General features: G+C 44.6%; 1 protein-coding gene across 2 annotated transcripts in view; it reads right to left on the bottom strand.

Moving 5' to 3' along the window:
* The window catches only part of PACSIN2 (protein kinase C and casein kinase substrate in neurons 2), a 149,417-nt gene that overhangs the window by 43,004 nt on the left and 84,067 nt on the right, over positions 1-22,346 (bottom strand). For both annotated transcript variants that reach the window (XM_008579999.1, XM_008580000.1), the window contains exon 2: positions 1,315-1,453. In XM_008579999.1, the coding sequence (XP_008578221.1) occupies positions 1,315-1,374 (60 nt within the window). In that variant the 5' untranslated portion in view covers positions 1,375-1,453. The remainder of the gene's footprint in view (positions 1-1,314; positions 1,454-22,346) is intronic.

The following is a 22,346-nucleotide window of genomic DNA, read 5'->3' as shown; positions in this document are numbered from 1 at the left end:
AAAAAAAAAAAAAAAAAAAAAAAAAAAAAAGAAAAGAAAAAGAAAAAAAGAAATTTGAGCTCCTTGCCCATCTTTCTTTTAAAACTTGGGCCCCTGTGATCACTTATCTCTATTAGACAATAATATCAGACGGTATTTGATTTCAGAAAAAATTATACACGTCATTGCTTTAGGTTTATAAAACTACTTCATGCCAGTCCCCAGCAAACACCAGAGCATCACCTTTGTCTCTTCCACCACTGGAGTGTGTCAGGAAAGCACCCAATGGGTGTCTTATCCTGGCAGCCTCTCTTGCAGGCCAACATTATCCCCTCATCACAGATGAAGACTCTGGGTCTCAGGTCAGTCAAGCAACTTGCCCAAAGTCACATAGCTAATAACTCCACAGCCAGGATCAGAACCCAGATCTTTACAACTTCAAAGCCAGTACTTTTTGAGTGCAAAAAATAAATATAAAATTTATTAAATCACCCACAATATTTTAGATACTAGGAGTAATACGGTTCACAAACCCAGTTGATTGTGTAAATTACAATAATATACAAATCAAAAAAGGATACATACTTACAATTTCTAGGCATCCTAAATCAAATTTACTGAAACACTGGTGTAGATGGGAGTGTAAGGAGGGGTGGCAAAGCCAGTACTTCTCCATGAAGCCCACAACTGGTAGGAAAGCTCCAGGGGTTTTGTCATGGAGACAAAATTTGATTAAAAGTCGATTTTCCTTTAACAAGCAGGCAGGAAAAATAAGTGGGACACAGGAAGAATGACTTCCAAAGACTATAAAATAATCCAATCAGGAAGGGAGTTCCTCCCAGGCACAGACTAGAAGGCAGATGCTCTCACAAGTTCGAGGGCGGTTTGTTTGGTCCTCTGGCCGCTTGCCTGCAGTGTCCAGCATGCTGTCACAGCACAGCCGTCGTGTTTCTATACAAAACTAAAAAGTAAAGCTGCCTCTCAGGCTATGGCTGGTAATTAGTACATGTCTCTCCCAGTCACATAGTGGCTAAACATAAGAAGGAAGAGCTGAGGATGGACAAATTGGTAGGATCTTGAATAAACACCCCTAACCTCTTTAAATGTCATACTTTTCAAGTTCACTGCCTTCACTGGTAGCCAGGGCATACCCGAACTGGCTAAAAACAGCTGTCCACATCTTTTCTGCTGCCATCTAGATCTGACTGCAAACGCCTGGTTGGTTTTGGGGTGTGTTCATCTCCCCCATCCCCACCAAAAAAAAAAAAATCAAAAGGCCTGCCAGGTACCATCAGCCTGGTATCTGATTCATCAGGAAGAAAGCACAGGCATTACCTCCCAGAAGCTATCGCTGGACACTTCTACTCCAACGGAATCATCATAAGTGACAGACATTTCTTCAAAGGGTGAGGGAGCAGCAGGGAATGCTTAGATTCAGGGGTCAGCTTCAGATGCTCAAAATCTGTAGACAAATCTATAAAAGAAAAACATCATTGTGGTTTTTAAATCTCCAAGGTAAAAAAGCAAGTCATCTCCATTTTACAACTTCCTATTTCTACCATCGTCTTCTGTACAGAACACTATAAAATGTTTCCTTCGGGTAGGAGAAAGCCAGTAAACTTCAACCCATTCTGGGCACTGACATGTGTGTATTTCAAATCAACAAGTAAACCTCAACATCTTATTGAAGCTCAAAGAACTTTCTGAAGAACCGCTCTGTCCTTAGATCAACTGATTGATAACCTTACCAGATAATCTTCCTCAGAATGTGTGAGGCGAACACGCAAAAGCAGGAAGAATGCCCATGTCTCGGGCTCACCCTGCCCTCATCCATCCTACCCATCCAGCAGGGCCAGGACCTGGGATAAATGTGAGTGGAAATAATCCCACCATCCACACCAACTGCACTCTCCACTGAGCTTCCACCACATGCCACTCGTGTTGGGCATCCCCATTCCCCCACAATCTGTACTCATCTCAGCCCCAAATTCAGACCAGTTGATACTGACACCATCTGTGTGAGGCTCAGCAAGATAAAGACATACAAGCTACATCCATCATTTCTGAGTAACAGATTATAACCACGCAAGCGTAAAGGGGCGATTATTTCCCTTGCTAAAGGGGAGAAGTTGAAGGACCCCCCTATGAAAATATTAAGAAAGCAGGAGTCCTTTCCAACATATGGTATAGAGAAATCAGGAAAAGGACTTACAGGCAGATGGAATCTGCTCAAATGCACAGGAGAAGGGCTTCCTGTCTGTAAGCGTGGTCAAGATGGGTCAAGGGAGGCCAAAGAAATCTCATCCATCCCTGGAAATCCACAACTGGTAATTTCACATAAGCAAAAGACTCAGCTTTCAGCATTCGGGGCTCATACAAGAAGCATTCTGCACAATGAACACAGTTGGATTTGTTCTTTTATAGTTGGGATTTGATTGGTACCACTGACTGAAAATGGTACAATGATCAACCACTATTCCTGGGTCCACATGACCTCTTGAGTCACACCAACCACACCCAGGCTCAGGCTCAGAGATAGTCAGGAGAGGAGTGTAAGGACAGAGCCCAGGAAATATCATGTGGCTTAGTGACACAATGGTCTTGTGTCAACTTGAAACTGGAAAGAGGGGAAGACTTGCCATTATCAGCTGTTCTTGGTGAGTCTCATTCATTCATTTAGTAGATATCTACATTTCAAGAACTGAGCTAGTATTGGAATACAAATAGTCCATGTGCTGACCTCAATTTCTTTTTTTCCTTTTTTTTTTTCCTGGCAGCTAGCTGGTACGGCGATCTGAACCCTTGACCGTGGTGTTATAACACTGTGCTCTAACTAATTCAGCTAACCAGCCAGCCTAATTTATTTTAAATAATACTCAAAAACAATTAAACTGGACTAGAATAATGGGAAAATCAGGAAAGCCTCAAATGTCAAATTTTGTCAAATGCAAACAGAAGAAATACTTTGCCCTTTTAAAACTGTAAATAAAGTGAAATTGGTAATAAATTCTTGATGACAATCAAAATAAAATCTCAAGATGTCTGCTCTATATATTTATACAAGACAAGAAAAAAGGCAATACTTGATGTAAGTAGTTTAAGGTACCAATCAACTTACACATTCTTTTTTTTTTTTAAATGTATTTATAACTTAGAAAAACAAAAGTAATCCATGTTTCCTGTAGAGAAGTCAGAGAAGAGAGTTTGGCAGAGGAAGGAAGGAAAGAAGGGAAGGATTATCCATAGTTCCATCACCCAAAGACAACAGAACTCGCCCTCTTCTCTCACAGCTTGTTCCAGGCACCACTTCATTCCCTCCTGAGTGGGGGTGGGAGTGGACATGTGTGACTGAGGTGCCTAGAACTACAAATAACTCTAAGGTAAGAGAAGAGGGCACAGGACAGCCTGTGCTCTAGGAGAAAATGAGCTTCTGGAACAAAAGGCCCCTAATGTCAAGACAAACATTAGTCCTCTGCTGTAGTGTGCCCTCACCTGAATGCTCCTGCCTCCTGAGTGGGGATCAGCTGCCAAACAGGACCAACGCGGACAGGCCACAACCCAAAGAGCTATGCTCGCCACCAAGAAAGGAACTACAGGAGCTGCCTCATGGCACTGCACAGGTGTTCAATAACTATTGGATAACTGAATTATGATGCCAAAAAAGGCTCTTCCGGCTGGAGTCTGCCACGTTTGTGTCAAATAAAGCAAGCCTGCTTCAACCAGATGGTTCTGTTGCTCCACCTGTGAGTCCAGGGTAAGAATTTTCCAGAAGTGGAATAAACCACTGTCAAAGCAGCAACCATTCACTAAGGACCTGTTACCACCACTAGGTGGTCTAGGTGAGCTTTAGACATATTATTTTTGTTCCTCAAAAACTCTACAAAAGATGTATTATAGTCCTCGATACAGAGGATGGCAACCGAGGTAACAAATGATTTGAGTCACTGGTCAAGGGTCCCACAGCTCATAAACACTAGGCCAGCACTCACCCCAGACCATCTGACTCCATGCTGCCCCCCTTCGCCAGGGGAAGGCATGTCCAGCTACCTGTCATTCCCAGAATCTGGGAGCCTGCATGACTGGAGACTGCTCCTTCAGAAACGTGGCTTGAGTCTCAGGGCTTTCCTATTAATACTAGATCTCCAAAACACCCCAAAGGCACTGGGCCTGTCAGCAAATATTACTCAGAGTTTTCCTTTCACACACAAATGTCGTTAACCATTAAAATGAATCTGCTTTCAGCACCCATCGGGCTGAAAAAACACGTAAGTTGGGGAAACTGAGATGGCTTCTGAAGGCAAACATTCTTTCCAAAGGAACAGATCAGGTGGGGCAGCTTCCTGGTCCTGCTTCATGCTTTCTTCCTGGGTCCTGAGCCAGCCCTAATGACTACCGGGCCTGTGCAAATGCTGCAGAACAAGGTGTTCCCTAATGCTAGATGGTACTGGATGCTTCTGAAACCTATTTATTGATGCAAAAAAAATACAAACTGTGTATTTAATAATTAATTGGGTGTTTTTCATCTGAAGATAGTGCGAGATTGAGTGGAAAATGAGTTTCAGCTCCACCTCTGTGAACTCAGTCATTGGTCTCTGGAGAGCTACTGTCCTCCTCTGTAAGGCGGAGGCTCTGGGGCAAAAACTAGTGCAAGAGAACTTTGGGAAAGTGCAAAGTGACAGACAAATGAGTCACTACTGCTCTTTCTGAAGACAGAGACTAGATCTTGAATTTCTTTTGCACATTTCGGACTGTCTGGCATCCAGCAGTTGACTAATTGTTTCTTCCTAAAGAAAATGAGCTCCAATACCTGAATATAATGCTGAATGAGTTCTGTGAACTCTGACAAGTGCTGCACATAAGGAAGAGTGTCCCTGTTGGACATGTGCCCTTCCTGCACAAGCTCCCGGCCTGCATTCTACCTTGTGTGCATTGTGCCACACCAGCTGAAACAGGATCATGCCATCTGAACTCCAAACAACCAATTTTGAAATGAGTCTTTGGGATGGGGTAGTGCAGACTGAATTATTCTGGATTCCTTCCCATCACAACTGGAAAAACAAAGATAAGAAAATATGCTTCCCATACATTTCTTCCAAATTTGTTTCTTTCCAAAAAGTGACATTAAAACAGCCAGTTCAAGAGAGGCACATGCATCTCCCCCTCCCTTCCCCTCAAGGGTTCACTGAGTTGACAAGGTGGGAGCTGTAACAACGCAGAGGAGCAAGGCAGTGGCACAGCAGCAGGCTGCAGCACATGTTGGAAGAAAGCAGACAGGTATACGGGCTGAGAGGAAACAAAAAACCCACCCAAAACTTCAGTGGTGGGGTAAGCCTTGCCAGGGTAGAAGCACCAAGCTTAGGGCTGAGAAATGCATGGCTCTGGGGAGGGGAGAAGAGGGCAATCATCACAGTCATTTTTAAAACTGCGTTTGGAAACATTCAATGCAGATGTCCTTCAGGGAAGCCCAGCTAGGCCATGCCCAGCTTCTTGCAGAGAGTGGTGGTCACCCTCCCATTTAGGGGAGAGGCCCATAGGGACCAGTTCAGCTTCCTAGACCATGAGCCCCGTTATTCTTTCATAAACATGAACTGATAACAAGGTTCTTGAATCATAAATTAATAATCATAAAATGAAATACTAAACCACAGAAGAGTAAAACCAAGATAAACAGGACAGCTTTTATTTTGTACTGACCTCTGGGGAAAACAGATACTTCAGGAAAGAAGACAGAAACTCTAGTAAGCTCCAGTAAGAATTCTCCAAGAGAATCAAGAGTTATTATAACCATAAAACACAAACAGGCTGCTATGAAAAAGGAGCAATCAGGAAGTCAGAAAATAGTTTTTCTAATTTTTAGGAACTTTATTACCAAAACAAACATTTTAATACTGGTCTGCATAATAGAATGGATGAGATTAACAATGAAGCTAGTCACCTGCATGATAAAACCACAGGAATTTCCTATACATAAAACAGGAGGACAAAGAGACACAAGTCAGGGACTCATTAAGGAGTGGGGAAGAGCCACCCCAGAGGTCCTATAGGCTGGAAGGGCAGGGGAGCCCTGTTCTGTGAGCTCCGCAATGTGTCTCACTTATCACTTAGCTCTAATGCTGCACATCGTAGGTGCTCAATAAAGGTCTGAGTGAGTGAACAGGAGAGTGGGGACTTGCGGCCTTTGCCTAGCCTCCTTCTGACTCCCCTAGAGGAGTGCAGAGCTGCTGCGACCAGTCAACTGCCAGTCATCAGTAGACAATGGGCAGTCTTCATGCCGGCTCTCCTCAGAGACCTCAAAATTCCAGTCATAGGAGGGCAGGGACAGCATGCTCTTGCCTGAGGCCTTGTCAGCCCCCTTGAAGTTTAATAAGCATCAAACCTGAACTTGAGAGCAAGAAAATCCTAAGTGTAAAGATGTTCGAATCGGGCCGGCCCGTGGCTCACTCGGTAGAGTGCGGTGCTGATAACACCAAGGCCGCGGGTTCGGATCCTATATAGGGATGGCCGGTTTGCTCACTGGCTGAGCCTGGTGCTGACAACACCAAGCCAAGGGTTGAGATCCCCTTACCGGTCATCTTTAAAAAAAAAAAAAAAAAAGATGTTCGAATCATCCCCATCCTCTTGGAAAGTGCATTCAGTGGTCCTCCAGGCCAGCACACAGTAGGCCCTCAATAGATGTTCTAAGAGGCACTCCTCAGGAATCTGGGAAACAGGAACGACTGAGGTAGGGCAAACTGTTGCAGATCTGATTCCAGAGACTTCTGCCACTGACTCATGTAAACACTGAGAGTCAGAAGCACTCCTTAAATGGAGTGCAGAGCCTCAGAGGTGAACGGAGGCTGCCGCGGGTGCCCTTGGCCCAGGCTGGAAGCTGGGCACAACCTCCTTCCTCCCTTTTGAACCGGATAACAGGTATCAGGTAAACAAAAGATACACATTACATAAAGAAATCTAGCTCCCCTTAATGCCCTTAATTTGTTTCAAAAACAAATAACAGAACAGGTCATTCTTTAAGCCAAACAGCTATTACTATAAAGCAAGAACATTCTCAGTGAAAGCACCAGTTGCTCGTCTTTCCTAAAAGTCAGTCTCGGAGAAAGCCTTCCTCTTTAATCCTCTCTAAACACAGCAGGCAGCACAAGGAAGGTGTCCTCACTGCCACTGTCCCCAGCACGCATGGCTGGCCTGATTCTGGGCTGCTTGATACACCTCACAGTAAGAACAGACTGCACTTGAGGCTTGTTTCCTCTTCTTTATCAAAAGTCGGAAATGCTTCAGTAATTGCGAAATGACTATGATTTCTTCTAAGCCACTCTTTGACTGGAGGGTGAGGGGAAGATCACTCCTTAAGTAAGGGACATATTTACCCACGCATTCTGTGAACACCTGCCATGTGCCAGGCACTCCTCTAGCTCGTACTTCTTTCATAAACATGAACTGATATTTCTGAGTACCTACCCCGTGCCAGGCACTTCTCCAAGCCTAGGAATGGAGCGGTGAACAAGAAAGACACAGTACGGTTCCTGCCCCTCCTGGGGCTGACATCCCACTAAGGCAGACAGACAAGTAGTAAAGTAAAAACAGCTGCCGAGTGGGAAAAGCAATAGAACACAAATAAAAAGACCAAGAGTTAGGGGCTCACTGAGACAGAATGTGGCCTGTGAACCCCAGGAAGATGGGGAGTGAGCAGATGAAGGACAGGGGAGGAGCCCTTCAGGCTGAGGCACAGGGAGAGTGCTGGGACTGCCTGTGCATCCAGCAGGGCAGGAACTCACATGCCTGCAGAGGGGCAGGGGGACAGCACTGGAGACGTTAGAGAGGAATGATCTGATCTGACGGTATCAATAAGCAGCATGGTAATAGATCTTTATATCTGTGCTACTGGTTTTAAAAATTAAAGCCTCAAGCACTGACAAGATACACTATTAAAAACCGAGCACATGCATGCATATTCATTTAATAATTGTCCTTAGAACTGTGGCTGTGTGCGTTGTCACACGCCTTCTCAGTGTGTGACATATTTAACAAAAAAAAAATCTTTTGACCCATCTATTTCTTCTGAAGCTTTATCCTACAGATAAATTCACCCAAGAGAGCCATTAAAAACCGAGCACCTGCATGCATATTCATTTAATAATTGTCCTTAGAACTGTGGCTGTGTGCGTTGTCACACGCCTTCTCAGTGTGTGACATATTTAACAAAAAAAAAATCTTTTGACCCAACTATTTCTTCTGAAGCTTTATCCTACAGATAAATTCACCCAAGAGAGCCAAGTGCAGACGTTCACTGTGGCATGGTTTTTAATAGCAACAAACAAAAACAAAACAACACTGAAAACTACTTCAATGTCCATCAAGAATCAACCAGCCAGCCCATGAAGAGAGTGAGGAAGAACCGTACGTACAGATGTGAGAAGATACTGCCAGAGACGAGGGAGATACTTCCAAAATGTTCATGGAAAATAGAACTGCAAGATAACACGAATCTTTCCATGAATTTCTGAAGACCCTCCTATGAAGGGTCTTGTATATTATCAAAATGCAAGTCAGACCTCCCTAGCCTGCTGACTCGCGCAGAGTAAGGGCCCAGGTCCTCACAGCCTGCGCTCTGCTCACCTCCCACTGCTCTCCTCCCACTGAACTTTCTCATGCTCAGACCTGGCCCCCTGCTGCCACCTCTCTCCCATACCCCCAGCTCCAGCCAGCCGCCTCTGCTGGTCCTGGCACTTACAGGCACGGCCAAGTGGCTGGTCCTCCTCCTACCACAGGCCTGTGTCAGCCACCACCCCATGAAGGTCTTCTCTGACCCATCCCCCAGCCCCCCTGCCTGCTTTATGTTTCTTTCCCAAGCATGTATTGGCTTCTAAAAAGCTACATGATTTACTTAATGGTTTTGTTTATTGTCTGTCGCCCCACTAGAATGCAAGCTCCAGGAGGGCAGGGATTCTTGTCTATTTTGTTCACTGCTAAAGCCCCAGCATCCAGTTTCCTACATGAAGCAGCCACTCTGTAAAAACTTGCCAGATGAATTCAGCATAAGAAAAGTTGAACTGAAGAGTCTGGGGAATTTTGATTTATGTAGACTGAAGACAGATGGAAAATAACTAGAGCATTTATGCGAAGATGCTTTAACTTTAATGGTTAGAATTCTTTTATAAACACTACTGCACATGTTAAACTAAACCACAAATGGGTTCAGCAACCATGGTGGGGTGCATGTGGCTCAGCCCCAGCTGTCTACCACCAGCCACATGGGAGGCCCTCCTTGCTGCCAGCCTCAGCGCAGGCCATCCCTGTGTGTCCAGCCGGTCCCCTGCAAGAAAGGATAGGGTCTCCTGCTTCTCTGTAGACCTCAAGCCACCTCCTACACGGTGGGTGCTCATAGGGGTAAGGCCTGTGTTAATACACTGCTTTGCACCATTAACAAAGCAGGAACTTTTATTTTATAGCTCAAATATCTAGCACGCCCCATTTTGTTTCCAATGATTTCATCTGGAAAAGTGAACAATCCTGAAAGGGAAGAGATAGAGATCAGCAAATAAAGTGACTTATATCTCTCTGGAACACTGTGTAGTGCATTTAAATCAACAACACAAAATAGTCTGTGCATAGCAAAATGCTTGGTTTGAAAGGCTGCCCCCTCAAAGGGAAGATACTGAGGCCTGCAGCTCAGCAAGTCCTAGGCCCCTCCGGAAGCATCCACCAGTCTGGGCAGTGTGAGCCATAACACACTCAAAGGTGCTTCCAGAGATTAAAAATTAGTCAGCATCTCCAGATAGACAGAGCTCACGGTTGCTGAGGAAACCATCACCTGAAAACTCAAGCCAGCTAGCAGAGGATTTCAAACCACCTCGCAGCACAGAACTGTCCGCTGCAAACTGAAGAAAGAGCTGGTGAGAGGAAGGGGAATTTTAGGAACTCCCTTAGGACACAGACAATTTCACTGAAAATAAACTGGCTTAGACTCTTGAATACCACAGTTATGAAGAGAAAAAGAATGGGAAGAACATGCATCTTATTTTGTTTTTGTCAACACAGCAGAGCTGTCCTCTTCCTCCCACAGGGAAAAAAAATCATTTTGGAGAAGGTTAGGGAAAAATGAATTTCTCTAAGCAGACTAACCCAGTGAAGCTATCCCACACTACCATGCGTGCTTAGGCACGCCATCAGCTCCAAAGCATGCGATTCCCATTCGGGTGGAACAATCCAGCACCGCTAGCCTTGCTCTTCCTGCCCCACGTTGCTAAGCCCAAAGTGGCTTCAAGTCCCACGTCTGCTCTCTGGCTAGCGTGGAGCTGTCAAAGCCAATGAGGCTCCTCAGGGCCAGGCTGTTCCACTGACCTCTGTTCTCATGACTCAGCCCTTCTCTTGTCATCTACGGCCTGACTTCACAGTACACACGGCCAACAAGCCACCCTGCGGTCTGCTTTTCTCAACTACATAATAAGCATTTCTCCCTGTCATCTTCAATCACTGTAAAAAGTCACCTGGTGGTTCCACACTCTACTGCACCAGCCCTCACAGTCAGATGTCAGGGGTGTCAGGTCATCCCTAGTCAGAGCCAAGGCTGGGGAATATCATGGCATGTACAGCTTCTCATTTCTGTCCTGGTACTTCACCAGGGGCTCTCTGTCTCGAGCATTCTAAAGATGGTTGGCAAACCTCTTGGATACAGTTTAAAAAGCAAGATTTCAATCTGACATCCTCCACCTGCATTTAAGGGGTGGGTTACACACCCACGAGAAAGGATGGAAATATACCCTGAGAGGTGTAGGAGACAAATGACCCAAAGACACACCTCAGCAAAAAATAGACTGCCTTTGGGAGTCCTTAAAGTAATTCACTATTTGCTTCACATAATGAATCTGAGAATATTTTGGGAGGTGAAATATCATCTACAATATTACACATAAATAAGAAATAGACAAAAAAAGGAAAAGAGAAGAATGGGCTCACATGAAAACAAGACTTTGGCTATAGTGGAGACGGTGAAATATCATCTACAATATTACACATAAATAAGAAATAGACAAAAAAAGGAAAAGAGAAAAATGGGCTCACATGAAAACAAGACTTTGGCTATAGTGGAGAGAGGTGAGCCTCACCATAGCTTCTAATTTCATGCTTGGTAAGGTATAGAAATCAAGTTTGTTTTGTTTTTGTTTTTAAGAAATTTCAAATAAATAAACATCATTTAAAAAATTCTAAATATGAAACTCCTTTAATATATAAGCTGTCAGAGGGTGTCACCTATGGATATCCTGGTAGACCAATGTCCTTTAAACTTAGTGGGACAGTGCTAATGCCTGAGCACAATGAAGTGCACCCCAAGGGGCAAGAATGGAGACTCTGTGGTTAATCAGTCTGGTGATGGAAATCACTGGGTTCACCCTGCCTGAAACACCAACTTTTAAAGAAAATTGCCACAGACATACACATACCTTAAACAAAACCAATAAAGCTACACTGAACATAATTTAATATTTGATGATTCAAAGTTATCTTTTACTCTTACAAAGGGCTCTCAAGGCCAAAATTTCGAAGACTCATCCCACGTTTGCCATTAATCATCTGAGGGACCGTGGGTAAGTCCCTTATCTCCTCAGCATCCTACTACCTTTCACCTGAAGAGAAGAGAGTAAGACTGAACAAACTCTTAGATTTCTCCTGAGCTTAAAATGTTTTAGGGGCTTCTGGTCAAGATGGTGGAACAGGTGGTCCCCATCATCACTCTCTCCCACAAATCAACCAATTTACAACTATAAAAAAACAACAACAGCCAAGCTGGGGCTGCTAGAGCTCAGGAGAAGAGGAAGAGAGCCCACGGAGTTCATGAAGGCAGGAGACACCAAGATGAAAGAGAAAAAACTGCTCAGAGTGTTTTGGGTTGTGGCCACTTTAAGGCTGGAGCTGCTGAGCTCATAGAGGAGGAACCAGCAGAAGACACAACTGTGCCCTTCAGATGGAGTTGCTTGGAGGCAGCAGGGGAGAAGAGGGCCTTGGTGGCCCTCAGGACAGCAAGACCACTAATAGGGTTCCAGTGGACCCACACACAGGAGCATGGAGCCACAACAACTGAAAAAAGGAGCCATTCAGAGGCTAGTGAGTCATCTCAAAGGGCCAGAGCACAGCCCATTCCATGGGAAATGTTTGTAGCACAGGCAGTGGGGGAGGTGGGCCCACAGAGAGAACACTGGAGCACAGTAAGAACAGCTGATCTGCCCCCCAACCAGCATAGGGCCACTCAGGGGAGACTGGTCAGGAATATAGAATTGCAGGTGGTGCAGTTTGATGAAAAGACTCAAGCCCAGATCAGAGATTCTACACAACCCAGGTGCACTGGGTCTCTGGAGAGCCAGAAGTACCAATAATGTCAACCATTAAACCCTGAGCTGCACAAAAAGCCTTCCCTAGGGAAACAGCAGCAAAGCAGCAATTTAGCTCAACCATACCATTCAAGTACTGGTTCCCACAGGAAGTTCTCCCATTTTAGAAGTAAGCAAAGATTAACAAATTAGTTCCAGCCCAGGCACACCACCAGCACCTCAGGCCAGCCAGGGGACCTGAGGCATGGAGCTGAGGACCGATCCCCCCTCCCACAACCAGGAACACTGCCAGTGCCTTGGGGCCTGCCTGAGGTCCTGAGACATGGATCCAGGGACCAGACCCCCCCCCCACTACTACAACCAGGCACATTGCCAGCACCAAGGAGCATGCCAAAAACATCATCTCCATGTGGGTGGTCCACCACAGCCATCACAGTAACCACAGCTGCCTCAAAAGTGCCCAGACATCACAACCACCACACAGATGGTCCACCAGCCACTGGAGTACATTGACACAAGGAGAGTCACCAGCAGAGACCAAAGAAAAGAAGAGGATGTCTCCCTCCACAAAGCCCATTCCAGAGTGATAGAAGAAGCATCTGCTCTATGATAATACTGGAGGACCTGAACACACCTCTCAGCATTGGACAGATCATCTAGGCCACAAATCAACAGAGTAACCATTACTCTTTCAGAAGGAGAGAAGAAATCTAGGATTATCAGAGGTGGGAGGGCAGCGGGAGAGACTGGACAAGGGGCATAAAGAATAAGTACAATTTGTAACAATATATACATACTAGTAATATCGATTTGATTAATGTATGTCAACATTGAACCCCCAAAATATGTATAATCAATTATGATTCAATAAATAAATGTTTTAAAACAGCCTCCTACTGGCAATAGACTATGGGAGAACTTGGGAGGATTAAAGCCAAGGAATCTGAAGAGTACATATCTGCAGTGACCTTCACGGCTGCAAAGTGCCTTCCCTCTTCGTCAGACCTGAGCCTTACAGGGCCCTATGAGGGCATTCTCAGCAGGACCCTAAGGTCCAGGCTTGGACTCATTCTCAGGGCCTGTGAAATAAGCCACAGTCAACATAAACCACGTGCTCCCCCAGCACATCCACACCATAGAAACTACTTACAATGCTAGTGACACAGGATTTCGTCTTTGCTANAGAGTAACCATTACTCTTTCAGAAGGAGAGAAGAAATCTAGGGTTATCAGAGGTGGGAGGGCAGCGGGAGAGACTGGACAAGGGGCATAAAGAATAAGTACAATTTGTAACAATATATACATACTAGTAATATTGATTTGATTAATGTATGTCAACATTGAACCCCAAAAATATGTATAATCAATTATGATTCAATAAATAAATGTTTTAAAACAGCCTCCTACTGGCAATAGACTATGGGAGAACTTGGGAGGATTAAAGCCAAGGAATCTGAAGAGTACATATCTGCAGTGACCTTCACGGCTGCAAAGTGCCTTCCCTCTTCGTCAGACCTGAGCCTTACAGGGCCCTATGAGGGCATTCTCAGCAGGACCCTAAGGTCCAGGCTTGGACTCATTCTCAGGGCCTGACTGTGAAATAAGCCACAGTCAACATAAACCACGTGCTCCCCAAGCACATCCACACCATAGAAACTACTTACAATGCTAGTGACACAGGATTTCGTCTTTGCTACAAGTCCTGCACATATGAATGCTAAAGTTTAAAGAGCAAGTCGGTATCAATTAACACGTGCATCTTACAAACCAAGCAAAAAGCAGCAATCACAGCCTTGTTGTACTGTGACAGGTGCTCTGATCTCAGGTCCCAGGGCTTCTCACTAAGGACCTTCTGTCAGTGGCTTCTGGAAGGTCAGGCACAGCGACAACACTGGGTGTGCATCTTACAAACCAAGCAAAAAGCAGCAATCACAGCCTTGTTGTACTGTGACAGGTGCTCTGATCTCAGGTCCCAGGACTTCTCACTAAGGACCTTCTGTCAGTGGCTTCTGGAAGGTCAGGCACAGCGACAACACTGGGGGGTTCAGTGGGTTAAGTATTAGGTGGGAGCAGCACACCTGCAAATGGCTTAATCCTGCTTCCAAAGTATGGACAGAAGAGTAACTCAGCCCCACAAATGATCCTGCCTGGTTTTCTCTCAAGGTTAGTTTGTCCACCTTTGAGAATAGATGTCAAACTGACCACACAACAGGGGACATCTTGCCAATTATGTGATGTCCTCTCTAGAATGATGACCTACTTCCCACTCAGACAATGCAGGAGAGTTACCCACCACCCAGGCCTTGCAGCCCACTCTCAACACCCTGATCCTCCAAGGAGAGCCCTGCCCTTTCAAGCCTTTGTACCTCTCTTCACGTTATTGCTTTTTCCTGCAACCATCCCCCAGAAGGCCGTCAGATACTAATTATTCTTCAAGGTCAAGATCAGATGCTACCTCCATGAAGCCTTTCTTTATTCCCAGCCAAAATTCAGCTCTGCTGCCTGGCCTCCCCAAGCACCATGTCTCTCTCTTACAGGACTCTTTCCCAGTTATCCACACATCTCTCTCTCCCATGAGAACACAAGATCGTTGAGGGCGGGAGTCACATGGAGTTTACTTTTGTATCGCATTCCTAGTACAAAGTTAGCTGTATTGATATGAATGTCATACTTTTCCCACCTTGAACAATAACTAGACTGGGGAATGAAGCCTCACATGACATGAGACAGAGGAAGTCTGAGTGTCTCACATTCTGGTGTGCCCAAAAGCCCAGGAATGCCACCTCTGTGCTTTGAGGATAAGAGAAATAAACTTTTCTCTTAAAACCACTGGTACCTGGAAGTTCAGTGTGACTTGCAGTCAAACCTAGTCCTAATGAACATAACTTCCTGGTCCCTGCCCCTAGTCCCACAGCCAGAACATGCAGCAGCACCAGGTCCCCAAGGTTTGCAGCCTGGACTTCCTCACTGAGCATGCTCAGCACCTCCGCATCAGCGCCCAGTCCCTCTCTGGACTCTATTTTCACGTCTTGCAGAGCCCAGCACCCACTCAATCCTGACTCAGGAAGTACACGGACAACCACATTCACCACATGCTAAAAGAGGTGGAACATTATTGAATAAGTGAATTTTGAAAGTGATAGTCTCACTTTTAGATTAATTGAAATGTTTCTAAAATGAATTTGGGGGCTGGCTGGTTAGCTCAGTTGGTTGGAGCATGTGCTGATGACACCAAGGGTCCAAGGTTCAATCCCTGTACTGGCCAGCCACCAAAAAAAATAAAATAAATAAAATTACTTTGGAAGTAAGAAAGTAGGTCACTTTGAAAGAAAAAGCATACTGATAAAAAACAAAAACACCTCCATGGTTTTGGTTATTTATCCAACCTCTTAATCTGGTTTGGGTCAATGGGAAAACTTAAGAATTATAAAATGAAAGTTTCTGGCAGTTCAAGCTCAAAAATAAATTTACTCCTGAAGTAATTATATTTTATTTCTTATTAATATTCCTAATCTTAGAGATAGATGTTAGATTAGCTTGAGGATTTTAATATGAGCTAATATTCAAGTTTCTGGTATATTCTTTGTAAGTAAAATATATTTACATGTGTTTCCTTGATTGAAAGAATGAAAATAATTAAGCAAATGAAATTAGTAACTTTAGAAACATACCCACTGAAGCTGCAGCAGATGCAGCAAAGACCTAAAAGATACTGGGCAACACAAGAGCTAATATAATAATTTACTAGACAAAACATCCAGTCTGACAGGGGACAAGGTGAGGAAAAGGGAAAGCTGAGTAGGACAAAAAGAGGAAACCTCTCAAACCCAGGACAGCCAGGAGAAAAGGCCACCAAAAAAAAAAAAAACCAAAAACTGACCACAGTCCCAAGTCGTCCTGCTCCAATGGCCTCACAAGGGCCACTGTCTGTCAGGCTCAGCAGCCATCAGACGCACATCACCACAGGTGGGAGCCTCCCTGGACAGTCACGGCAGTCCTACGACTATCTCCTGGTGCAAGGACACCTTCTTTCCTTCCCTCGTCCAACACTCACTAAGCACTGATTGTGTGCCAGACACCATGGGAAGAGTGGCGAGGGGGTTCAAAAACGCCATCAGAGCTGTGTGGAACACAGTTCCTGTCTTTACCAGATAGCAGAAATAATAACAGTCAGTACTTACTGAGCATGTGTGGGTGCTAGGTACCATGCATTCCCTGAATAGCCCTATGAAGCAGCTACTGTTATTGTCCCCATTTTATAGATGAAGAAACGGAGGCATAAAAGTGTTTAAATAACTTGTCCAGGGTCACCGTATTACTCAGTTTTCTGTCGCTCATAACAGAATACCTGAAACTGGGTAATTCATAAAGAAATAAAATTCATTTCTTATAGTTTTGGAGGTTGGGAAGTCCAGGATCCAGGGAACTTATCTTCTGGGTGGGAACTCTCTACAGGGTCCCATGGCAATGCAAGGTATCACACGGCAAGGATCACAAGAGCTCTTTCAAGTGCTGTCTTATAAAGCCACCAGTCCATACCCATGACAACCCATTAAACCATCAACCCATTACTCCATGAATAGATTAATCCATTTACCTCTCAAAGGCTTCACCTTTCAAATATCATAATTGGATTTCCCACCCTCTTAACACTGTTACAATGGGGATCAAGTTTCCAACACATGAACTTTTGGGGGACACATTTGATCGATAGCAGTCACACAGCTAGGAAGTGGCACAGCTGTGATTCACACCCTGGCCAGGTGTACCAGGGCCTCCCTGAGCCACCAGGCTGTGCAGCCTCCTGGGTGGGACATGAGCAGTAAAAGACACCAAGGCTAGGCAGAGGTGAGTAACATGAGCATGATGCAGACAGATCAAAGGCTTGGGTGCTATGGGAGGCAGCATTCCAGCCGGGGCTCCAACAGGGGTAGAATGTTGACATTCATTCATTCATTCATTCATTCACTCGGCATTCCCTGAGCGCCTGCCGGAGGTGTCCTGTTTTGGAAGCTTCCTGCTCAAGCAGCTCAGGGTGGCGAGGAAGACAGATACACACCCATGCCTGCTCGGCATTCCCTGAGCGCCTGCCGGAGGTGTCCTGTCTTGGAAGCTTCCTGCTCAAGCAGCTCAGGGTGGCGAGGAAGACAGATACACACCCATGCCTGTCTCATTCACAGCTGAATTTAAAGGTTGGGCACAGTGCCTGGCATACTCGAAGCAATGATATGTGAGAGAATGAATGAATGATGAATGAATCCCAGCCCTATGGCATATTAGCTAGATAACTGGGGCAAGTTACCCTCCGAGCTGCAGTCTCATCTAGAAAACAGGACTAATACTGTGTCCCACTCTTAGGGATCGCTGGGACAATGAAATGCCTCACCTGAGTGTGGAAGTAGCTGCTCTCCACCCAGGGTGCTGAGGAATCAGCTTCTCAGCCAGTGCCACCAAGGTGAATTGTGAGAAGCCAGCGGGAATCAGGCAGGTGTAGAGGGGCAGGGGCCAGGGTAGGGGGTCCCAGAGTGAAGAAACCTTAGATAAGGGTGGAGGTGAGAAGGTGGGGGCACGAAGGAGCACAGGCAAGTCAGTGTCAATGGGACCACACTGACCCTGAAATAGGAACAGTGAGGAAGGAAGGAGGAACTGGTGTATTTCTACACAAAAATCCCCATGTGGTTTAAACTTTGTAAATTTCTCATAATTTGTAATCTTACAGCTGCTGGCTAGGCTGGGAATTATTTTAAGCACTATTAATGGTTACATTTTTTTAAATTTAGGGGGTCATACAGAGATCATGTTGCTATTGTTATTACCTGATAAGGGTATATTCACTTACACAACATCTTACACAATACCTGTCTCCCAAAAGGGCCCAGAATATTTCACAGAATATCAGATCATAAGGGATGCAGGTGGTGTTAATAACACTAAGTTTTCAAAGCTAAAATGAAAACAAAATTTTAATGTTTTTCCAGGAAACCTGAATGTTAGGTAGAACAGAAAATCTACCCTTACTTCCAATTTCTAGTTCCCTCAGGGCAACTTTGTAAATATGCAAATCATGTCATGTCCTTGGTCCAAACCCATCTGATCATTGTTAAACCCTAACTCCTCCCCTTTGCTGCAAGTCCCATCATGGTCAGACCCCTGCCTGCCCTCACACCCGTCCCCTCCACTGTCCCTTACCTGCTGGCCCTGCTCTATTCCAGCACAATGATCTTACTGCTGTTTCTCAAACATACTAAACTCATCCCTGCCTCAAAGCCTTTGCACATGCTGTTCCCTCTGCCTGGAATGCTCTTCCCTGAGATAAGTGCACAGCCAGCTCCCTCACACCATCTGGACCATTCCTCAGAGAACATAGCTGCACCTCCCATCACCACCAACTCTAGCCTGCTACTTTCTCTCTTAACTCTTTTTATATTTCTTCAAAGCACACATCACTACCTGAAATTTTTACCTGTGTATAGTCTGTTTTGCCCCTTAGACGGTAAATTTCACAAAGATATCTCATACATAATAGGTCATCCCTAAATTTTATTAAAACTGACAGAGACACATGCTGAGATCTTTATGAGTGAAATGGTGGCAGAGAGTAAAGTGTTGACTTTATAAGAGAATATTAAATAATATCTTCACAATAATATACTATTAGTATCAATTTTATTCACAAAGGCTGTATACCAACATCTCTTGGATTACACAGGAAAGGAAAAAAGACTACTCAGATTATTAACAACAAATATTTCTTGAGCAGAGAGCAAAACTTAATTTTTTGGTGATTCTTAAAAAGCCAATTTTAAAAAAATAAAAGAGGCAAAAAGCCAATTCGCCAACAATGGCCAGCTTGTACAGCTACTAAGTCAAAAGAACTTCCCACCTGGAGCCTCCTGGGCAGCCTCCAGAGCACCCTAGAACCACATGCCACTAGAAATCCACACTTTTATTTTGCTTTTGTTCTTCTAAAGGGTCCTTTTGAATCAGAGGAACCAAGTGTGTTAGGAGACAAAAGGTCCAGTCACACAGCACTTTAAGTTCTCAAGTATCAGGAATTCCTCTATCATTGAGCCAGTATTTATATTTATAGCAGAATTTGAAAACATCTGGCCCCAAGCACATGCTCAGAACCTAGCCTGATACTACTTTTATGTGTCACACAGGACAGCCTAGATATCCCTGAAAAGTGGAGGGAGACAAAGACTACAAGAGATTAGAAACAAACTCTCGGGCCGGCCCATGGCTCACTCAGGAGAGTGCAGTGCTGATAACACCAAGGCCACGGGTTCGGATCCTATATAGGGATGGCCGGTTTGCTCACTGGCTGAGCGTGGTGCTGACAACACCAAGTCAAGGGTTAAGATCCCCTTACCGGTCATCTTTAAAAAAAAAAAAAAAGAAAAAGAAACAAACTCTCTCTGCACTTCCCATATACCCCTGGGACTTTCTTTAAATCCTGAACAATCCTTTAAGAAATACACCTTTCTCCAAGCAATGAAATGTAGAAAAGGATCTCCTTGAATAATCCTGATGCCTGAAAGACAGGGCAAGGCAAACTTTGCCAGTGACTGCCAGAACCAGCATTGTTTTTCTCTGGACTGAAGATTCTCAAAATGAACTGCCCAAAGTGGAAGCCTCAATCAAGTCCAAAAATAAATGATTAAATAAATAATGGTTGGCCAGTTAACTCAGTTGGCTTGAGCGCAGCCTTGTAACACCAAGGTCAAGGGTTCAGTTCCCCATACCGGCCAGCAGCCAAAAAATAATGAGTTATTATTATAATAAGAGCAAGAGAACAAACCCATGCTCATGCTTGAAGAGACCCAAGAACAAAGTGTCTATGAGATGTCTAGACCAGAAAGCACAATGCCAACACTTCCCAAGCAAACCCACAGGCTGCCCACCCTGTACTCTCAAGCATGGGACCTAAAGGGGAAATGGCTCCACACAGATGATGTGGGTCCACCTATTCCCATCCTACTTAGGATGGGAGCCCTAATAGCTCCCCACCCACTCCACCATCCTTCACAGAACCAACCCCTCTCTCTTCCCACCATCTGCAAGTGATAGAAACAGCTAACTTTTCCCATTTGCAGAAAAATGCTGTTGCAGCTGGAGAAACATTCTTGGATATTATGAATAAGATATTCTGATCCTATGGAACTGTAAATTTGATGCTGAAGTGTGTGAAAGTATGAACAAGCAGATTTGAAGAAATATTATGGAGCCATGGTAACAGAAACTACGGAAGAAACTCCAGTTGCACAGAACTATTTAAAAATAAACTGGATACTAAAATACCAGCAAAAAGTTATAATGACTCATACTGTTCTCTCAAATACTTACAAGAACAGCCAGTTCTTTAACATACTTTCTTCCAGGCTTTTTCTCCACTGGAGAAACGTGAGACAAAGAGAGTAAAAACAAAATAGGAGCTTTGAAAATGTTCTCTAATTTTACCAGTAATTTGACATGAATAAGACCTTAGATGTTTTAAAGTTAGAGTTTGGAAATGTGCATTCATGGCACAGAGCATTGAGGCTTTTAACAAAAACCAAACTAAATTCAAACAGTATAACTGAGGCCCCAGAGTGTGCTAAAAAACTGAGTGCTCAATTATATTAAGTTTGCTAAAGAACTACAGTACAACTTCCACCATTTACACAAAACGTTTAAGGCATCTTGTGTGTACTGCCTGAGACCACCCCTCCCTCCTGCTCAACTCCCACTCACCCTGAGGCCCACTTTGAGTGTCACCTCCTTCAAGGAGCCCTTGCCATCCCAGTGACCCTATGTCCACCACGGTGCCATTATAGTTCCTCCATGGTGCCATTACTTGGTTGCATTCCTAGTTCCCCAACCAGGTTGTTAGCTCCTTGGGGACTGCACCCAATCACCTGGCTTCCCTGGTACCAGCAGTACCAGGCTTCGCGGTACCTGCAGCTGCTCAGTAAAGGTTGCTGAGGGAAGAAATGGACCAGGGAGTAGATTTCTTGGGAAACCTCAGAGTCCAGGAGTGTCCATGTCATATTCCTCATCAGACCAGGACCTCCCTGTTCCCCTTTCCCCTGCCCTAACTCACCATATTTCTTCTCTCCTTTTCCCATTAAAAAAAAAAAAAGAAAAAGAAAAATACTACTGTACAAACTGCCACTCTTCCACACTTCCAGAGACCTGGTGTGTACATACTACATACTCACAATCTTGTTTGGAGTCAGAGCACCAAAAAACTTGTTTGCAAACAAGCTTTGTTGCAAGTTGGTAAACAGCTTCAATAAAGTAATTGTACTTAGGCAACCCCTTAAAATTTACTTTGTGAAGGCTGAGTTTTCAATCTTTTGCAAAACAAATTATTCAAGTCCCATAATCACTGAAATTTCAATTAGGTTTGTTACCAGAATTCCAGAGGAAACACCCAAACACTATGAGGAGGGGACACTTAGTTTGGGTCTCCTTTGTTTCCCGCAGAGACAAGGTCAACCTAGGAACACGTTCACTGGCAGGAACAATGGAACACACTGGCCTGACAAGCAGCAATGTCAAATGGCAAAAGACCTGGAGAGCCCCTGCACGTCCCACAAGGTTCCACAGCACCACTGCAAGCACTAACAGGGAACGGATGCCCCAGCCATCTAGTCCTACTAGCTGCGTGATCCGGGCAAATTCTGTCACTCTGGACAAGACCTTCAGAATGCCACTTATAAAACAGGGCTAATGCTGCCTCCTGGAGGGAGACTTCTTACTGAGGAGTAGCTTGGACAGGGCAGGGACATCCCTGTCATTTATCTGGCAAATAATGCATGTCGGTTCTCTTCCCTGGCTCTGGTATAAATCTAATGAGATGAAGCAGAATGACCTTGGTCTTAGCACAAGATTCCTCAGGCCTTCGGTTTCCTTTTTCATACAGTATGTGATCTTAAGTACTACTTAGACTCAAGTATTCTAAGGGGAAACTAACAGCATAGGCAAAGGAAGAAATGGTTTGAAGTTTAAAGTGAAAATATGTACTATGCATCATTTTGTGTCAAACGATATATGAGGAAA

Source organism: Galeopterus variegatus, unplaced genomic scaffold (genome assembly GCF_000696425.1).
Source record: "Galeopterus variegatus unplaced genomic scaffold, G_variegatus-3.0.2 Scaffold2000, whole genome shotgun sequence".
Lineage (NCBI taxonomy): Eukaryota > Metazoa > Chordata > Mammalia > Dermoptera > Cynocephalidae > Galeopterus > Galeopterus variegatus.
Note: the sequence above shows the minus strand (reverse complement) of the source record. Positions and strands in the feature narration are given on the sequence as shown.